Genomic DNA, 21,820 nt, shown 5'->3' with positions numbered 1-21,820 from the left:
TCCGCCCCAATCGATTTGCCAAACAGGAACGACGTTCTCTTCGTCTTTGTCGTCATCCCATGCATCTCCTTCTTCTTCCTGGGAGCGGAGAGATTCACAAGCAGAAACCCTCTGTATATAAGCTTGAACCTTCGATTAACATTTTGAGCTCTTCATCAAGAGAAATTGGGTGGCTAATCAACAGTATTAAGAGTCGATCAGTGACACCATCATGGCTTCTGCTTCTCTATCAACTCCCCAGTTGCCAACTCTTCAATCTGTTCCCAGGGCAAGGGGCAGTGCTCAGAAATTAGGAAGCCTGTCAGCCATTGTATGAGCCAGTTCCATTGCCGTCTTTGTTAGTTCTCTCGTTGAGTCAAAGATTGGTAATGAATTGCCATTTCATCCCCCTATGCAGAGCGGAAAGATTAGATTCGTGCCGAAGATCGCGATCGTGGAGGCAGGAAGAGGGTTCGGCCCGATTCTGAGTCGCTCCGGGAATCAAATATCGTGCTCCGTCGTAATTTCCTTTTTCCAGTAGCTCGTGTGAAGTGATTCGTTGACTTAGCGAGCAACAGAATATTTATTTCCAGTTCACTTGTTTTAACATTCTCGTTTATGTTTAGGCTGAGCCGGAGACTCTGAAAACAGTCCAAGGCATCATAGCCAAGCAGCTCTCTGTCGATGAAAGCACTGTCGCTCCAGGGACCAAGTTCATCGATTTGGGCGCCGATTCTCTCGACACGGTACGCATCGTCTTGTAATCACTTGTATGGATCATTTCTGCATAGGTTCCAACCATGCTTGGCAACGACGTTGTACATATATCAAAACTATCAATGCAATCGACTATTCCACGACTCTTTTCGTGATATTTGCAATTCAGCGGGTACATAGAAACAGGTGGAGATCATTATGGCTTTGGAAGAGACGTTCGGAGTTTCAATAGGCAGATGAGAAAATATTAGGTGGTCCCAAACCGCCAAGTCAGCGTGGTCCCGGACCACTCATGAAGCACCACGTGGCTCCATGTGGATCTGTGGGGCCGGCTCGCCAGCCCTCGATTTTCTCCACAAAAAAGTAATTCCCATCCTCTCACCTAGCCTGCACACTAGTCGATGCTCTGCTTTTTTCTCATACTCTCATATAGAAAGCGGCAAACTGCTCTCAAAGCAGATGAACCTGAATATTTTCTCGACGAAAGGACGAATAGGACTTAGGAGAGAGAATACGAGAAAAAAGCAGAGCATTGGCTAGTGTGCGGGCTAGGTGAGAGGATGGAAACTACTTTTTTATGAAGAAAATCGAGGACTGGCGAGCCGACCCCACATATCCATGTGGAGCCACATGGCACTTCATGAGTGGTCTGGGACCACGCTGACTTGGCAGCCCAGGACCACCTAATATTTTCTCCGATAGGCGAAGGGGGAGCAGAGAACATCGCTACTGTCCAGGATGCAAGCTGATTTGATAGAGAAAGTGAAGGCAGGCTCAGCTTAAGCCAATAATGCGTCGATTTCCGTCAACAAGGTCTCTTTGTGATTGATTTATCTCTTGTTTCCCCAGTTTCCGCGGAGATGTTTTTTATGCGGTTCGAGTCATTATCAAAATGTCGTCATTTTCTTCCCCAAATAGATCTCCATTGATCGAATCGAATACACGATATCGTAAGACGATGCAGCTTCAAGTACGTTTGGGTGGATATGATCTAGTTTCAATGAAAGAGGAGCTTCCCATATTATATAAATAATTACATATTTACAAAAAAGATAAAAAAAAAAAACCAAATATAAAAAGCACAACAAATATCATTATGTACATGAACACCAGGGGAAGAAAAACCAACTGGAGAAAAATGCCCAAAGTTCCCAAAACTCTTGAAGGTTATTATGCAGAGGCCGAGTTTTATAGGGTTTAAGGCCTCCTAGTTCTTCTTCTCTCTCTCTTGTGGAAACTCCAAGAAGGACTTGGACCCTTCTCTGTGTCCTGACCATTCTTTATATGAACAATCTTATTATTACGATAGTTATATATACATATATATACACATACGTTTACCGATATCTTATAGAGAAAAAGACTGATTCCTCTACGTATGGGGAGAGGTAAAATCGCCGATCGATCAAAATATATCATCAGTTTCTCCGTCTAGCGATCCAAAGCACTAATCACAACCCTGCAAAACATAAACCCCACGAAGATCAGTCAAATATACTCTCAGACAGTGATTCAAAAGTTGATTGATTGTCGGAACAGATTTCCTTGTTCTGAGGTGAGCAAAATATATCATCAGTTTCTCTGTCCTGACCTAAAGACAGAACTTGATGAAAGATCTTTGCAGATGGCGAGAGAAAGGTAGGTGGTTTGATCTATCACCAACTCTAACAGGGTTGAATGTCGTGTGATGTTCACATAAAAATGATGTCGCACCAAAGTGAAATAACACATTACCAAAAAAAAAAAACACAGAGAGAGATTTATCTTTTACCAATCATAATCAGTCGGACCTCTAGGTTGAGCGCCGTCCGATCCATCGGTTGGTGGTTTTCTCTTCGTGAATCTCTTCAGCTTCCCATCCGGTGTCCCAGCTGCATGCAAACCAATACGGACTCAACAACTGCTAAAACAATGAACACGTGATATACGTACAGACATGTACTAGGTTCGGTGGACGTACGCGTCGAAGGAGTGCCGGGGGTGCTCGGGCCCGACCCCGGATCCCCGGGGATGGACCGGAGAGCCGGGGCGGTCCTGACGATGGTGATGCTGCGGGTGACCGCCGGCAAGTCGGGAGGAGGAGAGGCGCGAGCAGCAGAGGACCGCGCGGCCGAGAACGAGTGGTACTTGCGGAGCTGCCCGAGGCCCGACTCGGGGGCGGGTCCGGCCAGCGTTTCGTCCCAGAGCTTGTGAAGGAAACCCATCTTTCCGTTCTTGGTCCGACGTGGTGATAGTCTCGGATCGACCCTAATGTTTTATATGCAAGTGATCTCTACGCGTAACAACCGAAGGAGGCCCTGGATGTGTTATGGATGTTTCCTTTGCCTTCTTAGACCTGATGCGACTGTTACGAAGAGATAAAGGGGCGAAGAAACTTTAAAAGAAACAAAAGCGAAGATAAAGGAAGATCTTTGTGTGTCGATGAGAAGAGAGAAATCTTTTTGCTGAAATGGTGGTGTAGGGTTCTTATAGACACGACCACCCAGCCATGGAGAGGAAGAGAGAGAGAGAGAGAGAGAGAGCGAGAGATTAACGTTGATGGCTCGGCGTGGGTTGACGGCTCCGGCTAACATGGCTCGTTCATGAGCCATCCAATTTTTTTGGGGGAGTGCATGTATATAGAATATAGCCAAAAATGGAGAAAATTCAGTGATGTCAGAACAAAATCTATCCATTATCTATATTCGTCGGATTTAATTTTAGGGTTAAACAACACACAAAAAAACTCCAAATTATATCTACCGTGACATAAATACTCTGAACTTTTTTTTCGTCGCTAAAAACCCTAAACTTACCCATTGCGACACCAATATCCCAAAACTTCTTTTTTGTTTCGTGAAAAATTCCGAATTTATATTGGTGTGGTAAATATAATATGGATGGTACTGAAATAGCATGTATATAAAATTTGGAAAGGATCTTTTCCACTATCTAACCTCCATTAATTTATAAAGTCCCATTCAGTGAAGCCGAGAGGGGGCGAAGATGACGAAGCCGAGCCGGGTAAACAAGCCCTGCGCTTGACCTGGTCAACGGGGGGCCAAACGTAGAACTCGTGATGGGGGGCCCCACCACCGTCACTTTGAATGGCCAGTCACACGTCAGCCAGTCGATAAGATAAGATTGATTGATCTGGATGTCCACGTCACCTCACCCCGGAGGAGATATACGAGCTGACTCGGACCCACACCCACCTCGGAGGGAGGAGAGAGTAAATCAAAAGCGTTTCATTGCGTAATTGTTCATAACTCAATGGGAAACACAAAGGATCTGATGTGAAAAAGTTCCATGCGCGTAACATGTGAATTGATCCATGCCGTCGAGCCGTCCGATTCGAACGGGATTCCGTGATTTCTGTTTCGGGGGCTCTCGATCTTACTAGCAGGAACCGTCTTGAATCGTGTGGCAATCCTCGAGTAGAAAAGAAGTAAAAGGGATCCGATCGAAAGTATTCTAGGACGTCGACAGGCTTATAAATGTCGCGATGATCTCACGTAGTTCTCCAACTCAATTTACCTGGCCCCTCATTTGATCCGGAAGATAAAATCAAGATACTCCCGACTCGAGCACGAAGAGGATAAAACCCCCCACATTATTGGGAATGAGATTCTTGACGAGACTAAGATTTAATAATTAACTTATCCGATTCTTGTTTAATTTTTATTTATCGGTGACCCTACTTCATTGTAAGAATTGATGATTGCTTTGATTAAATTTCCAGAGGAAGGAAGTCTTCATTGTCTAAGTTGAGAAAGTCAAGGATAGGTTGGTCCATCGACATTATTTGTAGTGCTTTTTGCAAGCTTTGATGCGACTAGTTGGCCAACTAGATCGAGACCGGTTAGAAAAAGCCTGGAAATCTTCCGGTGTCTTGGAGTGAAATTGTACGTATACTCGGACCCACCCGAATAGAAAAATATTTAGAGAAACTATTTTCGTTGGTTTGAATAGTGGAAAGGTGCCACTAGCATAATTACCTATTATATCTATCACGAAACGCTTGGTTTAAATCATAATTATTCAATTCATCCGTAAAAGTAAGCTCTTCACCGGGGTCTCGTCGACTTGCCAAAAGTCAGGAAGTCTCTTCATAAGAGGTAAAAAGATGCTCGAGGCACAAGCCAATCAGGGATTCAATTCGGCAAGGCTTGAATTTGTGATCTTGTGAAAGATAATGCAATCTCATTATTACCAGATCACTCGATAAGCGAATTAATGAGACGGGCTGCGAACAATTTAGGGATTGTCTTGTCTCAAAATCAGCCCCACAACCAAAAGAATGGAGGAACAAGAATATTTTAAAATTGCGAGTCTCTTTGCAAATGACTTCCAACAATGATCCGTCCATAAAAAAAAGTCGGAAAGAGCACGCAAAACAGAGGCGTATTTAGACGTGACCAATAGCTTGGATAGCAATGCCTTCCTTCAGCACTGGTTAAGTGATGTTTTTTTAGCAAAAGTAGAACCGAAGCGATGTGACGAAAAGTTTTGACAAAATACCATAAGAAAGTGGCAAAAGGACACTATAAGTGCCATAACTTGTGTACGGCGCTTACTTTGGTGCCATAACTTTTTTTCGGATCACTTTGGTGCCAAGTCGGAGGAAAAACGATCACTTAAGTGTCATAACTTTTTTTTGGATCACTTCAGTGCTAAAATTTTTTGAAAAAGATCACTTAAGTGCTAAAATTTTTGAAAAACGATCATTTAAGTGTTAAAATTTTTGAAAAACGATCACTTAAGTGCCAATCTCCGGCGAGACTCCGGCGAGCCACGTCGGCTTCAGAAATTAATAAAAAAATGCCACGTCGATTTCCGGCGAAAAATTGTGTACGGCACGGAGTTGGCACTTAAGTGATCGTTTTTCAAAAATTTTAGCACTTAAGTGATCGTTTTTCAAAAATTTTAGCACTAAAGTGATCCAAAAAAAGTTATGGCACTAAAGTGAACGCCGTACACAAGTTATGGCACTTGTAGTGTACTTTTACCATAAGAAAGTTATACCATTGATCCATGGTTGTGGGAGGATTATCGTGTCCCCACAGAGACTTTTCTTGCTTTTTTCTATGGACAAAAAAGAGACAGCTAAGAAAACATTGCCCCGGAGATGCTTTATTAACGTTAATGATAATAATAATAATAATAATAATAATAATAATGTACTTCGATGTTTGCCAAGGCATGATGGTGATTGCAAGCTATTATTAATTTCCTCTTTGCTCCCACTTTCTTAAGCAGGGACAACTAATATAATGCCCTAACTTGATCAATCAACTTTTCAAAAGTTTGGTACAATTTTGATGTCGTCTCACCACATTCGAATTTCCTGCTCCGTTACTACTACTAGGAATATGCACAAACCGACCATATGTTACCATGGTAACTAATTTGAGTGTTGCGGGTAAACAATCCGCAGTTAATTACCCTAATCCGAGACCCTAAGTTGACGCTCCGAACAAGGGCTAGAGAAGTAATAAGATACCAGATAAAAAATAAAAAAAAAGCCCCTGGGTTTATCGGCTAGGGAACTAACTGGACACCAAATGAGACCTTCCGTTTCCTCCCATGCTTCCAAGCATCAAGTATCTCTTCTCTTACCTCCTTTTCTTTCCATTCATCTCGTGGCTTCTTCATCTGACTTGGTGACATTGAGGAATCAATTTGCGTAATACTAGCTCAAAACGAAAAGTTTAATCCTTTTCGCTTGAATTGTTTTTGCATGTGATATGACCTCCAGCACAAGTAGGACAGCACCACTGCCTTTTAACTTCATTTATTTCACCAATCAACTGGTCTACTCCACTGAAAAATTTCTTAATTTTTTCTTAGCTCTTTAGATACATGTGGTGGGTGATTTTTTATATTAGAATCTAGATAGATCTTTTAAATTTGTTTGATGAAATTGATTTAAATGATCAAGCATTAGCAAAAAAGGGAAAAGAGGGGAGACTCACGTTGCTTCCTTCTTTGATGTTTATGGAACATACAGCAACCGACGACCCAAATTAATATCATTTGTAGAACTTATTCTCTCGCATTAAATCCTTTTTTTTCATTTTGGGAGTGTTTTAGAGAGAGTTGAGTAATTGAGAGAATGGAGGAGGACAAGGAGTTAGAGGGAGGGAGAGTAGTGGGAAGAGAATGGGGAAGGGAATAATGTTAAATAACAATAATAATGCACATTTTAATAGCAAGCTTTTCGACAAATGTGGAAGAAACGAGATTTTGTGCATTACTTCTTGAAAATACAAACTGCCTTTAATTCTTTTGACAAAAGGGTAAAGACAAGTGAATTTTTTTCTTTGTCTCGAGTGTGAATTTATGGACATTATTATTTTTTTCGTGAATAACAATGAATAACATTGAATAGTTATTAGTGGAGGGAATAGTTATTAGTAGTTTTCTTTTTCCCTCTACTAATAACTATTTCCTCCCTTAAAGTTCCGTAAACCATTGCATGGTACGATACGTGCACGTGGGAAGCGCGGTGCTGACACGTGCATAAGATTTTTCATTTTTTTTAATATTAAAGGTTAACATTAACTTTCGAGGAGTAAATTCTAAAAAATGAATTTACTTTGCTAGCAGGGATCACCGAAATGCCTCTACTCTTCAACTTCTCATTCAAGAGTTTTGCTAGCTGCCCATAAAGCTTAATCCTTTTTGCTTGAATTGCTTTTGCATGCCTCAATATGGATCTCCATTACAAGCAAGACAATGCCACTGCCTTTAGGTTCATTTATTTCACCAATATCCAACTAATATACTCCATCGAAAAATTTCTTAAATTCTCATCTATAGTTACCATAATCCAACCTTGTAGAACTACATGAACAGGTGATCTTGTGCTCAAATCAAAGCACGCTTCTGAAATACACCAGGAGATCATTTTCAATAGTGCATTTTTCCAACAGAGAGTTAAAAACAAGAACATGTCTGAAGAGACCTCTCAAATGACGAAGGCAAAAGAGACTACATCTAGACATGAAGGATATCAAGCAATAACGACAACAAGATACAGTAAATAATAAAGACGGAGAGAGCAAGGTCATAATTAACATAGTAAGTGAAATCAAAAGCAGTAAATCGTAATTCAAATCCAAATCAATGACTGCAAAGCTCCAAATCTTATGGCTGTCTAGGTTCATCATCACCACTATCACCACCATCGCGCCACCACCACCTTCCTCTTTATCGCATAAAAAGCCTCTAAGCAGAAAGACTTTGTCTTCTACACTTTTTATATCCAGCTCAACCCTCACTCAACACTCTTTCAACCCCAATTAAGCAAAAAAAATCCCCCATTCAAACCCACTTACGCTTAATTCGTAGGTAAATATTGACATCATCAACCATCAACACACCATTTTGACCCATAAAAAGAAAAAAACATATGAACAACATCACCCAAACCCAAACCTTGAGGAGGTATTATTTAACACATCTAGACATGGCGTATATTAAGCAACAACGACAACAAAATACGGTAAATAATAAAAATGGAGAGAGTACGATCATAATTAACGTAGTAAGTGAAATCAAAAGCAGTAAATCGTAATCCAAATCCAAATCAAATACTGCAAAGCTCCAAACTTTATTGCTGTCCAGGTTCATCACCACCACCATCACCGCCGCCCCAGCCACCGTCCTCTTCTTTCTCTCATGAAAAACATCTAAGCAGAGTCTCCTACGCTTTGCATGTCCAGCTCAACCCCCACCCAACACTTTTTCAACCTCAATTAAACAAAAAAATCTCCCCTTCAAACCCACTTAAGCTTAATTCGTAGGTAAACATTTACATCATCAAATATCAACACACCTTTTTGACCTATAAAAAGAAAAACATATGAACAATACTACACAAACCGGACTTATGAACAACATATGTCCATAAATGTGGAAGAAACGGGATTTTATACATTACTTCTTGGAAATACAAACTGCCTTTAATTGTTTTGACAAAAGGTAGATACAAGTGAATTTTTTTTTCTTTATCTCGAGTGTGGATTTATGGACATTATTTTTTTTAAAATAATAGTGAATAGTTATTAATGGTGGGAATAGTTATTAGTGGAGCGAAATATTTTTATTTTTCTCTCTACTAATAACTATTTCCTCCCTTAAAGTTCAGTAAACCATTGCACGATACGATATGTTAACGTGGAAAGCACGGTATTGGCACGTGCACAAGATTATTATTATTTTTTTGAATTTTAACGCTTAACATTAATTTTCGATGAGTAAATTCTAAAGAATGAATTTAATTAATTGGGGAAACAAGAGATAAATCAATCACAAAGAGACCTTGTTGACGGAAATTGACGCATTATTGGCTTAAGCTGAGCCTGCCTTCACTTTCTCTATCAAATCAGCTGCATCCTGGACAGTAGCGATGTTCTCTGCTCCCCCTTCGCCTATCGGAGAAAATATTAGGTGGTCTCGGACCGCCAAGTCAGCGTGGTCCCGGACCACTCATGAAGCGCTACGTGGCTCCATGTGGATCTGTGGGGCTGACTCGCCAGCCCTTGATTTTCTCCACAAAAAAGTAATTTCTATCCTCTCACCGAGCCTGCACACTAGCCGATGCTCTGCTTTTTTCTCATATTCTCTCTCCTAAGTCCTATCCGTCCTTTCGTCGAGAAAATATTAGGTGGTCCCGGACCGCCAAGTCAGCGTGGTCCCGGACCACTCATGAAGCGCCACGTGGCTCCATGTGGATCTGTGGGGCCGACTCGCCAGCCCTCGATTTTCTCCACAAAAAAGTAATTTCCATCCTCTCACCTAGCCTGCACACTAGCCAATGCTTTGCTTTTTTCTCATATTCTCTCTCTTATGTCCTCTCCGTCCTTTCGTTGAGAAAATATTAGGTGATCCGGACTGCCAAGTCAGCGTGGTCTCGAATCACTCATGAAGCTTCACGTGGCTCCACGTGGATCTGTGGGACCGGCTCTCCAGCTCTCTATTTCCATCACAAAAAAGTAATTTTCATCCTCTTATCTAGCCTGCACATTAGCCGATGCTCTGCTTTTTTCTCATATTCTCTCTCCTAAGTCCTATCCGTCCTTTCGTTTCCTCATCCGAAGGAGGAGAAGAAAAGCAAACAGGTGTCTCCCCCTCTCTCTGCCCTGCACACAAATTTTGAATTTTTCGCGCTGAGATTTCGCTGGTCCGCCGTTTCTTGCTGCTCCGGCGTTCGTCAAGCGGCCGTCCCCAGCCGTCGCCGACGAAACACATTAAGGCCACCCCTGCTCCAACGAAGCAAAGGTCTCCCTTGTCTTCGCTCTCAGCTCCGGCGTTCGTCAAGCTCTCGTTCCTCCGCCCTCGCCGACGAAGCACATTAAAGCCAACCCTGCTCCGACGAAGCAAAGGTCTTCCTCGTCTTCGCTCTCAGCTCCGGCGTTCGTCAAGCTCTCGTTCCTCCGCCCTCGCCGACGAAGCACATTAAAGCCAACCCTGCTCCGACGAAGCAAAGGTCTTCCTCGTCTTCGCTCTCAGCTCCGGCGTTCGTCAAGCGGTCGTTCCTCCGCCCTCGCCGACGATGCACATTAAGGCCACCCCTGCTCCGACGAAGCAAAGGTCTCCCTTTCTCGCGATCCGACGCTCGCTCGCTCGCTCGCTGCTCCAGCGTTTGTCAAGCGGCTGTTCCCCCACCATCGCCGACGAAGCACGTTAAGGCCGCCGCTGCTCCGATGAAGCTCCAGTGTATTCAGTCTGCCCACATTACAAGGAAAATATTCAGGTTCATCTGCTTTGAGAGCAGTTTGCCGCTTTCTACTTTCTTGGCTTATACTCTTATCATTTCAAGCAGACTATATTACCAGTTTTTCCGAATTAGATGTGCAGCTGGTAAATTTATTTTGATAGCAGTTTCCCAGAGTCGACTATATAACTCACTTTTTCATTATTGCAGTTTATTTTCTCCACTGCCATTGATGGTAAGATAAAAGCTTGGCTGTATGATTGCCTGGGATCTAGAGTGGACTATGATCCTCCCGGTTTTGCAAGGGGCAGAAATATTGTTACACCCAACTGTTATTGGTTCTGAACCACAGGATGAAGCACGTTAAGGTCGCCCCTGCTTCGACGCTCACTCCGTCCTTGCTCCGGCGCTTGTTCGAAAAAATCCGGCGCTCGCCGCTCTCTGCTCCGTTGCTCTCTTCTCGCCTCCTTATGAAGCTGGAGCTGTCAGCCTCCCCAAAGACCAGATTTTCTCTTCTATCACGGAGGTAAAAGTTCCTGCATTTTTTTTTTTTAGTAAAGAGTCGCAAAGATTATTTCAATGGTGAAAGCCATGTTATTGGTATCTTGAAGTTGCTTCTGAAATTTTAATTGGCAGGTTGAGAAGACGATTGACCACGTTCAGGAAGTGAGCTCGGGATTTTTAAACACTGCACAGAGTATTTTCCAAATTGTTGCAGATGCTCTGAAACCGGGTGTAGATGTTGCGGCTTCGTTGTTGCAGAAAGCTGGAGAACTCCCCAGCTCTTTTCGAGGCTTCAAAGAAAGCCCAAGAAGCAATGCAGAGCTCAGGCATTGATGCACAGCCTGTCATGAGTGCTGCAAAGGTTTCTCCCTTGCATAAGTTTCACAGTTAGTATGCTTTGTCCCAACCACAGTTTGTAACAACAAATGCGAAATCACGGTTTCAGCAGATCCCATTATACTCTTATGATATGCTAGAATAGGCTGAACATGAACTACTCATTCTTTCTAAAGCCATTGTTATTTGAGATGGGTTCTTAATGCCATCCTAGGTTTTAATTCACTGGTCTGAGTATACCGTTTTGTACTTGCGAGGTCAGCACGTTGTTTTTTCACTTACACGTACTAATTTTACTTTTATTTTCCTTTTTTATCGAAGATGTCTTGATTTGCAGAAGGCGCTAGCCTCGGCCTCCGGAGAGCCCCATTGGCATCTTTTCCTCCAGGAGCCCCGCCATCGTGACCTTCGTGCTCGTGAAGGCCAAGCAAGATGAACTGAAGAACACTGATGAGAGGATACAGGGATTGAGGCATAATGTGCAGCAGTCAGATGTCTTACTTGTTTCTGTATTATTTGATCTTTTATTAGGACTACTTGTCAAGAAAGAATAGATGGTTGGAACTTGTAATTTTGATAGCTTAAATCAAAGGCTCAGCTATTCCCCCCTCTCTTTCTCTCTCTCGTTAAATGCTTTTAACATTCATTTCCATGAAATTGTCGTCAATGAAGCGGCGTATCGAAAAGAGTGATGAATGGTTTGTCCTGGTACTTTTGTGGCCTTAATCCCTTTTCATCTTTGTTCCCATTTCCGTGTAGTTTACGAATTGACTAAAAGAGTGCTCCCTCAGTTTTTCTAATCCTGTTTTTCTTTAATTTAGTCAATGGTTTGCCCTGTTTGTATATTTAGTTACAACTTACAAGTAAAAGCGACCGATCTCGACCTACCAATCCTGTGAATGCACGCCAGGCAGAGGAGAATCTGGTACACACTGCCGCGGCTTTCAAACTAATCTTTTGAGGAAAAAAATTTCAACACCTTCCCTCTTCTCAATTAGTGACTTTGCACCTTCAGACCTCTCACTCTCTCTCTCTCTCTTCATCGTATGAAAGCTTAAAAATTGCTCAACATGAATCTCTCTTTACCTCCTCCTGTCACTATATCTCCAAATCCAGCCGCCAAACTACTTCAGATAAAAATTAACAGCCAATCAGCAACTCCTATACCAACTGTCATTTCAACTTCCAAACTTGCGGACGAACACCCCAAACAATCTGTTGTGTATTAATGCAAAAAAAGAGTACACTTGCTCAACAATTAAGCTTCCCAAACAGCACAGAGAAGCAAACATTCAATTTTCACTGTCTTATGTCTGACAGAGAAGCCCCCTCTGAAACAGTAGACTAGAAGTACACGCTTACACACCAAAACCACCTATTTTCGTCAAATTAGGACTTCTTAACACATCATCCTATATACGCAACGAACTGCTCGACAGAAATATATACACCTTCTTCATTACCATTCCACAATCAAGCTTCCCAAACAGAACAGAAGACAAAAGAGTTCTAACAAGCATTAAAAACAACCACCATGCTGCTATCTTCTGCCTCCCGACGAATTATGGTGTGACCGTGCATTGTCTATGCCTTCAAAATCGTTCGATTCTTTCATCCTGGAATGTTGAAAAGAATTTGATGGCCCCTGTACAAAGGAATAAATAATTTATTGAGAAAAGGCACATAAAAAGTTATCCAAAGAAACAATTTTATGATAGCACATAACCATTAAACCAGAATTAATTGAAACACATGCAAAAAATAGATTGGCTAAATGATTTTATAGATTAGCACATAACCATTAAAGCTACCTTAGAATTATCAGGAGGGGCTCGATTTTTCTCAAAAGCCCTGCTCTCGAGCATCCTTACCAAGCACATACCATCTGTATTAGTCAAAACTTTGATGCCATTATCACTTGTTGTGACAGCTAACAAAGAACCCTCCTTATTAAACCTAAGTCTTGGGCTAGCCTGCAATGAAAAAAGGAACTAAAATCCCAATTCTAGCTATAGTACCAATTTGCACATCTATATAAAAGGAGAAAAAAGCTAACAGGAAACCCGCCATCTGCATCAGCAGCCCGTCAACATGCTGGCATTCTCCATATCCCAGAATTTAATTTGAAATTCATCTCCAGCAGCTTGGAAACGATTCCTTGTTGTGCCCTCTTGATAGCACCCTCGATCTCATTCCACTCAACTAAATGGGAATCACCCTCTTTACTGGTTCCACATGAAAACAGCCTGCAAGATGGACATCCAACTTCCATACCTTGTATGATCAACTAAAGCAGTAAGCATTAAGAGAGAACTAAGATTATGACTGTTGTTGTATCAAGGCTGCACTATCTATTTTCTATTTAGTAAGTTTGCTGATGTCCTATTATCTAGGAGTTAATTAGTTGTGGTTTTACTTGGTCAGTCCTATTTTATAGGAGTGTTTAGCTGCATGTTTTCTTTAATTGCTCTGTTAGTTTGTTGCTGGTTTTGTGGACCAAGCAAGTTGTTAGTTAGTGGGCAAAGTGTAGTTAGTGGGCAACGTGTAGTTAGTGGAAAAGCTTTAGTACGTATTTAAGCAATTTCAGTTTTACGAATAGATATAGAAGTTCCCTTCCAATACATTAATCTTCTTGCCGCAAAATACAGATTTTGCTGTCAATTCTCCTTCTGTTCTTTAAAAAAACAACATTGGTATCAGAGCCTTCTTGATCTTAAGGGGCTGTGAGTGACTTGTGAGATTGATTGAGAGGTGTGTCTGCATCCATAGAAGCCGAAGGCAAGATGGAGGCAGGATCGAGTGGTTTTTCAGCAATGGCTCCACCAGTGTTTGATGGAGAAAATTATCAAGCCTGGGCAGTGAGAATGCGAGCCTATCTAGAGGGTTGTGATTTTTGGGAAGCTGTGGAACAAGATTATGAAGTTGTTCCCCTTCCTGACAATCCAACCATTAATCAAATCAAGTATCACAAGGAGAGGACAACAAGGAAAGCAAGGCAAAGTCTTGTTTATATGCTGCTGTCTCACCTGCCATTTTCAGCAGAATTATGGCTTGTGAATCAGCCAAAGCTATCTGGGACTTCCTCAAAGCTGAGTATCAAGGAGATGAGAGGATCAGAAGCATGAAGGGCTTAAATCTGATCACAGAATTCGAGAGACTACAGATGAAGGAGTCTGAGACAATTAAGGAGTATTCTGATAAGTTGATAAGCATTGCAAATCAGGCAAGAGTTCTAGGCACTGACCTCTCTGATAATAGGCTAGTGCAGAAGATTCTTGTCTCCTTGCCTGAAAGGTTTGAGGCAACCATTGCCTCTTTGGAGAATACCAAGGATTTGTCTCAGATCAAGTTGGCAGAATTGCTAAGTGCTCTGCAAGCACAAGAGCAGAGGAGGTTAATGAGGCTGGAAGGAAGTACAGAAGGAGCTTTGCAGGCCAAAGAACAGCAAAATGTAGGAGGAAAAGGCAAGAAGTGGAAAGGGAAGAAAGTGAATGGCAGTAATGGTTCAGAAGCTGCTACAGGAGAGAATAGTGCGGGCAACTCCAAGAACAATTGGAGAAGGTATTCCTCATGTCAGCACTGTGGAAAACAGAATCATCCACACTTTAGGTGTTGGAAGAGGCCAGATGTAAGGTGCAGAAAATGTCATAAGCTTGGACACATTGAGAAGTTCTGCAAAGAGAAGGGAGATCAACAACAAGGTGAGGCACATGCTGCAGTCCAGCAAGAGGTAGATCAACTGTTTGTTGCCTCTTGTTTCTCCTCTAGTATTCCATGTGACAGTTGGCTTGTTGATAGTGGTTGCACAAACCACATGACAAGTGATGAAAAGCTATTTATAGACCTTGACAAGTCATTGAAGTCAAGAGTGAGGATTGGGAATGGGGAGTACTTAAAAGTGAAAGGTAAAGGGACTATAGCAATAGAGAGTTGTGCTGGAACTAAGCTGGTTTCTGATGTGATGTATGTGCCTGAAATTGATCAGAATTTGCTGAGTGTGGGGCAGTTGGTAGAAAAGGGATTTAAGGTGATATTTGAAGAGGGGAAGTGTTTGATCTTTGACTCCAGTGGTCAGGAGTTATTCAAGATAAAGATGCGACAGAAGAGTTTTTCTCTGAATCCTCTCGAGAAGGAGCAGGTGGCATTCAAGTGTCAGGCCAGTGATTCAGAGATATGGCACAAGAGGTTGGGCCACTTTCATCACAAAGGCTTGCTGTTCATGCAGAGGAATGAAATGGCAACTGGGTTACCAAGCCTGGAGGAGCAAATCACAAGGTGCAAGGCTTGTTTGCTGGGCAAGCAGACAAGACTTCCCTTCAAGGAATCCACTTGGAGAGCTACGAGAAAGGCTGCAATGATTCATACGAGATCTCTGTGGTCCACAAGTGACTCCTTCACTAAATGGCAAGCAGGTATTTCATTATTTTCATTGATGATTATACTAGAATGTGCTTGGATTTACTTCATGAAGCAAAAGTCGAGGAGTTGCTTTGAGGTATTTTTGAAGTTTAAGAGATGGGTTGAGAATCAAAGTGGCTGCAAGATTCAGGTCATCAGATCTGATAATGGAACAGAATACACTTCACAGACGTTCAACTCTTTCTGTGAAGAGGCTGGAATTGAGCATCAGCTTACTGCTCCTTGCTCTCCACAGCAAAATGGAGTTAGTGAGAAGAAGAATAGAACCATTATGGAGATGACTAGGTGTCTGCTACATGACAGGAATCTACCAAAAGAATTTTGGGCAGAAGCAGCAAACACAGCAGTTTTTCTGCTGAATAGACTGCCTACAAGGGTATTGGAGAAGAAGACACCCTTTGAAGCTTGGTTTGGTGTTAAGCCAATTCTAAGAAATTTGAAGGTGTTTGGCTGTCTATGTTTTTCTCATATTCCGCAGGTCAAGAGAGACAAGTTGGGAGAGAAAGTGAACACGAGATCTTTGTTGGCTACGGTTTAGTGTCAAAAGCCTATAGGATCTATCAACCACGGAACGGGGAAGGTGATCACTAGCGGGGATGTTCGGTTCCTAGAAGATGAGCAATGGGATTGGACAGATGAGCCACAAGGCAAGCACAAGGAGGTCTCACTGGAACCTGACGAGCTGGTGGATGATGTTCCAGTTAGAGGTACCAAATCTCTGACTGATATATATCAGAGGTGTAGTGTGGCTGTTTTGGAACCTGCAGGTTATAAGGAAGCTAAAAGTGATCAGAGGTGGATGAATGCAATGAAGGAAGAGTTGGCTATGATAGAAAAGAACCAGACATGGGAGCTAGTGGAGAGGCCTGAAGACAGAAAGGTAATTGGAGTAAAATGGGTTTTCATGACCAAACTCAATCCTAATGGCTCAGTGAATAAGCATAAGGCCAGGTTGGTGGTGAAGGGATATGCACAGGTTTGGGGAGTTGATTTCTCAGAAACCTTTGCTCCTGTGGCAAGACTGGATACAATTAGAATGACTCTTGCTTTGGCAGCTCAACAAGGATGGAAGGTGTATCAGTTAGATGTGAAATCTGCATTTTTGAATGGAGTGTTGCAGGAGGAGATTTATGTTGAGCGACGAAGGCTTTGTCACACCAGGCCGGGGAGGAGAAAGTTTATTTGCTAAGAAAGGCTCTCTATGGCTTGAGGCAAGCTCCCAGAGCATGGTACGATAAAATGGATGAGCACTTACTAGGCCTGGGTTTCAAGAAAAGCCTCAGTGAATCCACTCTATATGTCAAGAAGTTAGTATCTGACTTAGTGGTGGTGTCTCTTTATGTGGATGATATGCTGGTGACAGGGAGTAATAGTGCTCAGATTACTGCATTTAAGCAAGAGATGATGAAGATGTTTGAAATGACTGATCTTGGTGAGATGTCGTATTTTCTGGGGATGGAGGTTATGCAGACTCAAAATGAAGTTTTTATCTGTCAGAAGAAGTACATGAAGGAGATCCTGAAGAGATTCAATATGGAGGAGTGCAAGAGTGTAAGTACTCCAATGGGTCAGAAGGAAAAGCTTCAAAAGAAGGATGGATCAGAATTTGCAGATGAAAGAGTTTATAGAAGTTTGATTGGCTGTCTTATGTATCTCACTGCAACTAGGCCAGACATCATGTTTACTGTAAGTGTCTTGTCTAGATTCCTTAATTGTGCAAGTGAGTTGCATATGGTAGCTGCAAAGAGGGTGTTGAGGTACTTGAAAGGTACTCTTTCATATGGAATTAAGTTCTGCAGAATTCAGGAGTTTAAGTTGCAAGGGTATTCTGATAGTGACTGGGCAGGATTTGTGGATGATATAAGAAGTACTTCAGGGTATTGCTTTACATTTGGGTCGGCATGTTTTTCCTGGTGCTCAAAGAAGCGAGGAAATAGTGGCTCAATCAAGCTGCGAAGTGAGTTCATTGCGGCTCTACTGCATTGTGAATCAAGCATTATGGATAAAGAAGGCGATGGATGATCGCATTTGGAGCAAGAAGAAGGCATAGCAGTATTTGTGGATAATCAAGCTACTATGGCCATTTCACAGAATCCAGTATTTCATGGAAGAACAAAGCATTTTAAGGTCAAGTATTACTTCTTGAGAGAAGTGCGAAAGCTGGAGAGGTGAAGGCTGGTGTACGTAGTTCGAAAAACCAAATTGCGGATATATTCACTAAGTCATTTCATGTTGGTCGATTTGAACTTCTCAGGGCAAAGCTAGGAGTGTGCAGCACTTGATCCAGGAGGAGAGTGCTGTTGTATCAAGGCTGCACTATCTATTTTCTATTTAGTCAGTTTGCTGATGTCGTATTATCTAGGAGTTAATTAGTTGTGGTTTTACTTGGTCAGTCCTATTTTGTAGGAGTGTTTAGCTGCATGTTTTCTTTAACTGCTCTGTTAGTTTGTTGCTGGTTTTGTGGACCAAGCAAGTTGTTAGTAAGTGGGCAAAGTGTAGTTAGTGGGCAACGTGTAGTTAGTGGAAAAGCTTTAGTCTGTATTTAAGCAATTTCAGTTTTCTGAATAGATATAGAAGTTCCCTTCCAATACATTCTGTCTTGCTGCAAAATACAGATTTTGCTGTCAATTCTCCTTCTGTTCTTTAAAAAAACAACAATGACTAATGCATGTTCATCTATCACTTCTAACATGCAACAAAAAAAAGTTACTACTTTATTCGAAAAAAGCAACATGATCACTGTGAATGCAAGTGCTTGCAAGTCAGATATACCAATGCTTCTAGTGTCAGCGTATTGCCTCAATTGAAGACCAATACAATAGAATACTGAGTGTTTGAACAGTAGCTACTTCTAGGTCGAGCTTGGCTGTAAGAGACCAAAAGCAAGCAATAAGATCCCCCATCGAACAGCTGAGGGATTAACATAGAAACGAAATCCAAGGACTAGGTTGAGAAAACTTATTCTATGGGCTTCATCCAGTTTCAGAGACAGAGAGAAACAATGTACTGGCATGGCAATTCCCCGTGAACCAAAAGTGTTCCAAAAATGTGTTCCTGTCTTTCATGAAGAAACAGATAGCCAACAAGCGTTTCTGAGGCAACATGCTACCTTGTTCCATCCGCACTATAAGCCACCATGGTGCACCATCGACCGGGAGGATCATAGTCCACTCTAGATCCCAGGCAATCAAACAGCCAAGCTTTTATCTTACCATCAATGGCAGTGGAGAAAATAAACTGCAATAATGAAAAAGTGAGTTATATAGTCGACTCTGGGAAACTGCTATCAAAATAAATTTACCAGCTGCACATCTAATTCGGAAAAACTGGTAATACAGTCTGCTTGAAATGATAAGAGTATAAGCCAAGAAGTAGAAAGCGGCAAACCTGAATATTTTCCTTGTAATGTGGGCAGACTGAATACACTGGAGCTTCATCGGAGCAGGGGTGGCCTTAACGTGCTTCGTCGGCGACGGTGGGGGAACAGCCGCTTGACGAACGCCGGAGCAGCGAGCGAGTGTCGGATCACGAGAGAGGGAGACCTTTGCTTCGTCGGAGCAAGGGTGGCCTTAATGTGCATCGTCGGCGAGGGCGGAGGAACGACCGCTTGACGAACGCCGGAGATGAGAGCGAAGACGAGGGAGACCTTTGCTTCGTCGGAGCAGGGGGTGGCCTTAATGTGCTTCGTCGGCGAGGGCGGAGGAACGAGAGCTTGACGAACGCCGGAGTTGAGAGCGAAGACGAGGGAGACCTTTGCTTCGTCGGAGCAGGGGGTGGCCTTAATGTGCTTCGTCGGCGAGGGGCGGCCGCTTGATGAACGCCGAAGCAGCAAGAAACGGCGGACCAGCGAAATCTCAGCGCGATAAATTCAAAATTTGTGTGCAGGGCAGAGAGAGGGGGAGACACCTGTTTGCTTTTCTTCTCCTCCTTCGGATGAGGAAACGAAAGGACGGATAGGACTTAGGAGAGAGAATATGAGAAAAAAGCAGAGCATGGGCCGGTGTGCAGGCCAGATAAGAAGATGAAAATTACTTTTTTGTGGAGAAAATCGAGGGCCGGTGAGCCGGCCCCACATATCCATGTGGAGCCACGTGGTGCTTCGTGAGTGGTTTGAGACTATGCTGACTTGGCGGTTTAGGACCACCTAATATTTTCTTAATGAAAGGACGGATAGGACTTAGGAGAGAATATGAGAAAAAAGCAGAGCATCGGCTAATGTGCAGGCTAGGTGAGAGGATGGAAATTACTTTTTTGTGGAGAAAATCGAGGGCCGGTGAGTCGGCCCCACAGATCCACGTGGCACTTCATGAGTGGTCTGGGACCACGCTGACTTGGCGGTCCGGGATCACCTAATATTTTCTCGACGAAAGGACAGTTAGGACTTAGGAAAAGAATATGAGAAAAAGCAAAATCGGCTGTGTGCAGGCTAGGTGAGAGGATGGAAATTCTTTTTGTGGAGAAAATCGAGGGCTAGCAGACACCTGTTTGCTTTTCTTCTCCTCCTTAGCGGACGAGGAAACGAAAAGGACGGATAAGACATAGGAGAGAGAATATGAGAAAAAAGTAGAGCATCGGCTAGTGTGAACGCTAGATAAGAGGATGAAAATTACTTTTTTTGTGGAGGAAATCGAGGGCTGGTGAGCTGGTCCCACAGATCCACGTGGAGCCACGTGGCGCTTCATGAGTGGTTTGGGATCACGCTGACTTGGCGGTCCGGGATCATTTAATATTTTCTCAACGAAAGGACGAATAGGACTTAGGAGAGAGAATATGAGAAAAAAGCATAGCATCGGCTAGTGTGCAGGCTAGGTGAGAGGATGGAAATTACTTTTTTGTGGAGAAAATCGAGGGCTAGTGAGCCGGTCCCACAGATCCACATGGAGCCACGTGGGGCTTCATGAGTGGTCCGGGACCACCTAATATTTTCTTGGCGAAAAGACGGATAGGACTTAGGAGAGAGAATATGAGAAAAAAGCAGAGCATCGGCTAATGTGCAGGCTAGGTGAGAGGATGGAAATTACTTTTTTGTGGAGAAAATCGAGGGCCGGCGAGTCGGCCCCACAGATCCACGTGGAGCCACGTGGTGCTTCATGAGTGGTCCGGGACCACGCTGACTTGGCGGTCTGGGACCACCTAATATTTTCTCTTCCGCCTATTGAAACTCCGAACGTCTCTTCCAAAGCCATAATGATCTCCACCTGTTTCTATGTACCCGCTGAATTGCAAATATCACGAAAAGAGTCGTGGAATAGTCGATTGCATCGGTAGTTTTGATATATGTACAACGTCGTTGCCAAGCATGGTTGGAACCTATGCAGAAATGATCCATACAAGTGATTACAAGACGATGCGTACCGTGTCGAGAGAATCGGCGTCCAAATTGACGAACTTGGTCCTTGGAGCAACAGTGCTTTCATCGACAGAGAGCTGCTTGGCTATGATGCCTTGGACCGTTTTCAGAGTCTCCGGCTCAGGCTAAACATACACAAGAATGTCAAAACAAGTGAACTGGAAATAAATAATTTGTTGCTCGCTAAGTCAACGAATCACTTCACACGAGCAACTGAAGGAAGGAAATTACGACGGAGCACGATATTTGATTCCTGGAGCGGCTCAGAATCGGGGCGAACCCTCTTCCTGCCTCCACGATCGCGATCTTCGGCACGAATCTAATCTTTCCGCTCTGCATAGGGGGATGAAATGGCAATTCATTACCAATCTTTGACTCAACGAGAGAACTAACAAAGACGGCAATGGAACTGGCTCATACAATGGCTGACAGGCTTCCTAATTGATAAGCACTGCCCCTTGCCCTGGGAACAGATTGAAGAGTTGGCAACTGGGGAGTTGATAGAGAAGCAGAAACCATGATGGTGTCACTGATCGACTCTTAATACTGTTGATTAGCCACCCAATTTCTCTTGATGAAGAGCTCAAAATGCTAATCGAAGGTTCAAGCTTATATACAGAGGGTTTCCGCTTGTGAATCTCTCCGCTCCCAGGAAGAAGAAGGAGATGCATGGGATGACGACAAAGACGAAGAGAACGTCGTTCCTGTTTGGCAAATCGATTGGGGCGGACCATACCTTGATCGGGGTGTCTCTATGTGCTTGTGATGCGTACATTGGACTTGGCCGAATAGAATGTTTCTAAACCAAGGGCAGA

The 21,820-nt window shown here is 42.9% G+C and overlaps 3 protein-coding genes, 1 long non-coding RNA gene and 1 pseudogene across 6 annotated transcripts; 2 read left to right on the top strand and 3 right to left on the bottom strand.

Annotated features, from left to right (window-relative positions):
- Nucleotides 1-211: 211 nt before the first annotated feature.
- Nucleotides 212-1,639, top strand: LOC115669526 (uncharacterized). Its single transcript, XM_056313640.1, has 5 exons — nt 212-310; nt 398-499; nt 606-725; nt 883-928; nt 1,399-1,639. The coding sequence occupies exons 1-5, from the start codon at nt 212-214 to the stop codon at nt 1,443-1,445; spliced, it is 414 nt and encodes a 137-aa protein (XP_056169615.1). The 3' UTR covers nt 1,446-1,639.
- Nucleotides 1,640-1,688: 49 nt separating this feature from the next.
- LOC115667654 (dormancy-associated protein homolog 4) lies at nt 1,689-3,143 on the bottom strand. Of its 2 annotated transcripts, none has more exons than XM_056313638.1 (3): nt 2,657-3,143; nt 2,487-2,567; nt 1,689-2,155 (listed from the first exon to the last, which is right to left on the bottom strand). In XM_056313638.1, the coding sequence occupies exons 1-3, from the start codon at nt 2,898-2,900 to the stop codon at nt 2,148-2,150; spliced, it is 333 nt and encodes a 110-aa protein (XP_056169613.1). In that variant the 5' UTR covers nt 2,901-3,143; the 3' UTR covers nt 1,689-2,147. The 2 variants fall into 2 exon arrangements, with proteins under 2 accessions (XP_056169613.1, XP_030445070.1); XM_030589210.2 differs by having other exon boundaries at nt 2,468-2,567; nt 2,657-3,142.
- Nucleotides 3,144-9,030: 5,887 nt separating this feature from the next.
- Nucleotides 9,031-21,524, bottom strand: LOC130138852 (uncharacterized). Its single transcript, XM_056314182.1, has 5 exons — nt 21,426-21,524; nt 21,237-21,338; nt 21,011-21,130; nt 20,808-20,853; nt 9,031-9,110 (listed from the first exon to the last, which is right to left on the bottom strand). Exons 1-5 carry the CDS (start codon nt 21,522-21,524, stop codon nt 9,031-9,033), a joined length of 447 nt encoding a protein of 148 aa, XP_056170157.1.
- On the top strand, nt 10,118-11,847 carry LOC130138856 (uncharacterized). Of its 2 annotated transcripts, XR_008817130.1 has the most exons (4): nt 10,118-10,435; nt 10,607-10,922; nt 11,033-11,261; nt 11,558-11,847. It is a non-coding gene; the product is annotated as an uncharacterized LOC130138856 (long non-coding RNA). The 2 variants fall into 2 exon arrangements; XR_008817129.1 differs by lacking the exon at nt 10,118-10,435 and having other exon boundaries at nt 10,464-10,922.
- Nucleotides 12,428-19,552, bottom strand: LOC115692441 (protein TOPLESS-RELATED PROTEIN 2-like; annotated as a pseudogene).
- Nucleotides 21,525-21,820: the final 296 nt, after the last annotated feature.

This window comes from Syzygium oleosum, unplaced genomic scaffold (genome assembly GCF_021117445.2).
Source record: "Syzygium oleosum isolate NSW1041296 unplaced genomic scaffold, Sole_v2.1 Sole_v2.08, whole genome shotgun sequence".
NCBI classification, from domain to species: domain Eukaryota; kingdom Viridiplantae; phylum Streptophyta; class Magnoliopsida; order Myrtales; family Myrtaceae; genus Syzygium; species Syzygium oleosum.
Note: the sequence above shows the minus strand (reverse complement) of the source record. Positions and strands in the feature narration are given on the sequence as shown.

Coding starts and splice junctions, on each gene's coding strand:
- LOC115669526 (XM_056313640.1), top strand. CDS start 212: ATGGCTTCTGCTTCTCTATCAACTCCCCAGTTGCCAACTCTTCAATCT. Junction 500..605: donor ATCAAATATCGTGCTCCGTC/GTAATTTCCTTT, acceptor GTTTATGTTTAG/GCTGAGCCGGAGACTCTGAA. Junction 929..1,398: donor GACGTTCGGAGTTTCAATAG/GCAGATGAGAAA, acceptor TTTCTCCGATAG/GCGAAGGGGGAGCAGAGAAC.
- LOC115667654 (XM_030589210.2), bottom strand. CDS start 2,900: ATGGGTTTCCTTCACAAGCTCTGGGACGAAACGCTGGCCGGACCCGCC. Junction 2,568..2,656: donor CCCCGGCACTCCTTCGACGC/GTACGTCCACCG, acceptor GTTTGCATGCAG/CTGGGACACCGGATGGGAAG. Junction 2,156..2,467: donor GGTCCGACTGATTATGATTG/GTAAAAGATAAA, acceptor TATGTTTTGCAG/GGTTGTGATTAGTGCTTTGG.
- LOC130138852 (XM_056314182.1), bottom strand. CDS start 21,524: ATGGTTTCTGCTTCTCTATCAACTCCCCAGTTGCCAACTCTTCAATCT. Junction 21,339..21,425: donor TAGGAAGCCTGTCAGCCATT/GTATGAGCCAGT, acceptor CCCCCTATGCAG/AGCGGAAAGATTAGATTCGT. Junction 21,131..21,236: donor ATCAAATATCGTGCTCCGTC/GTAATTTCCTTC, acceptor GTGTATGTTTAG/CCTGAGCCGGAGACTCTGAA.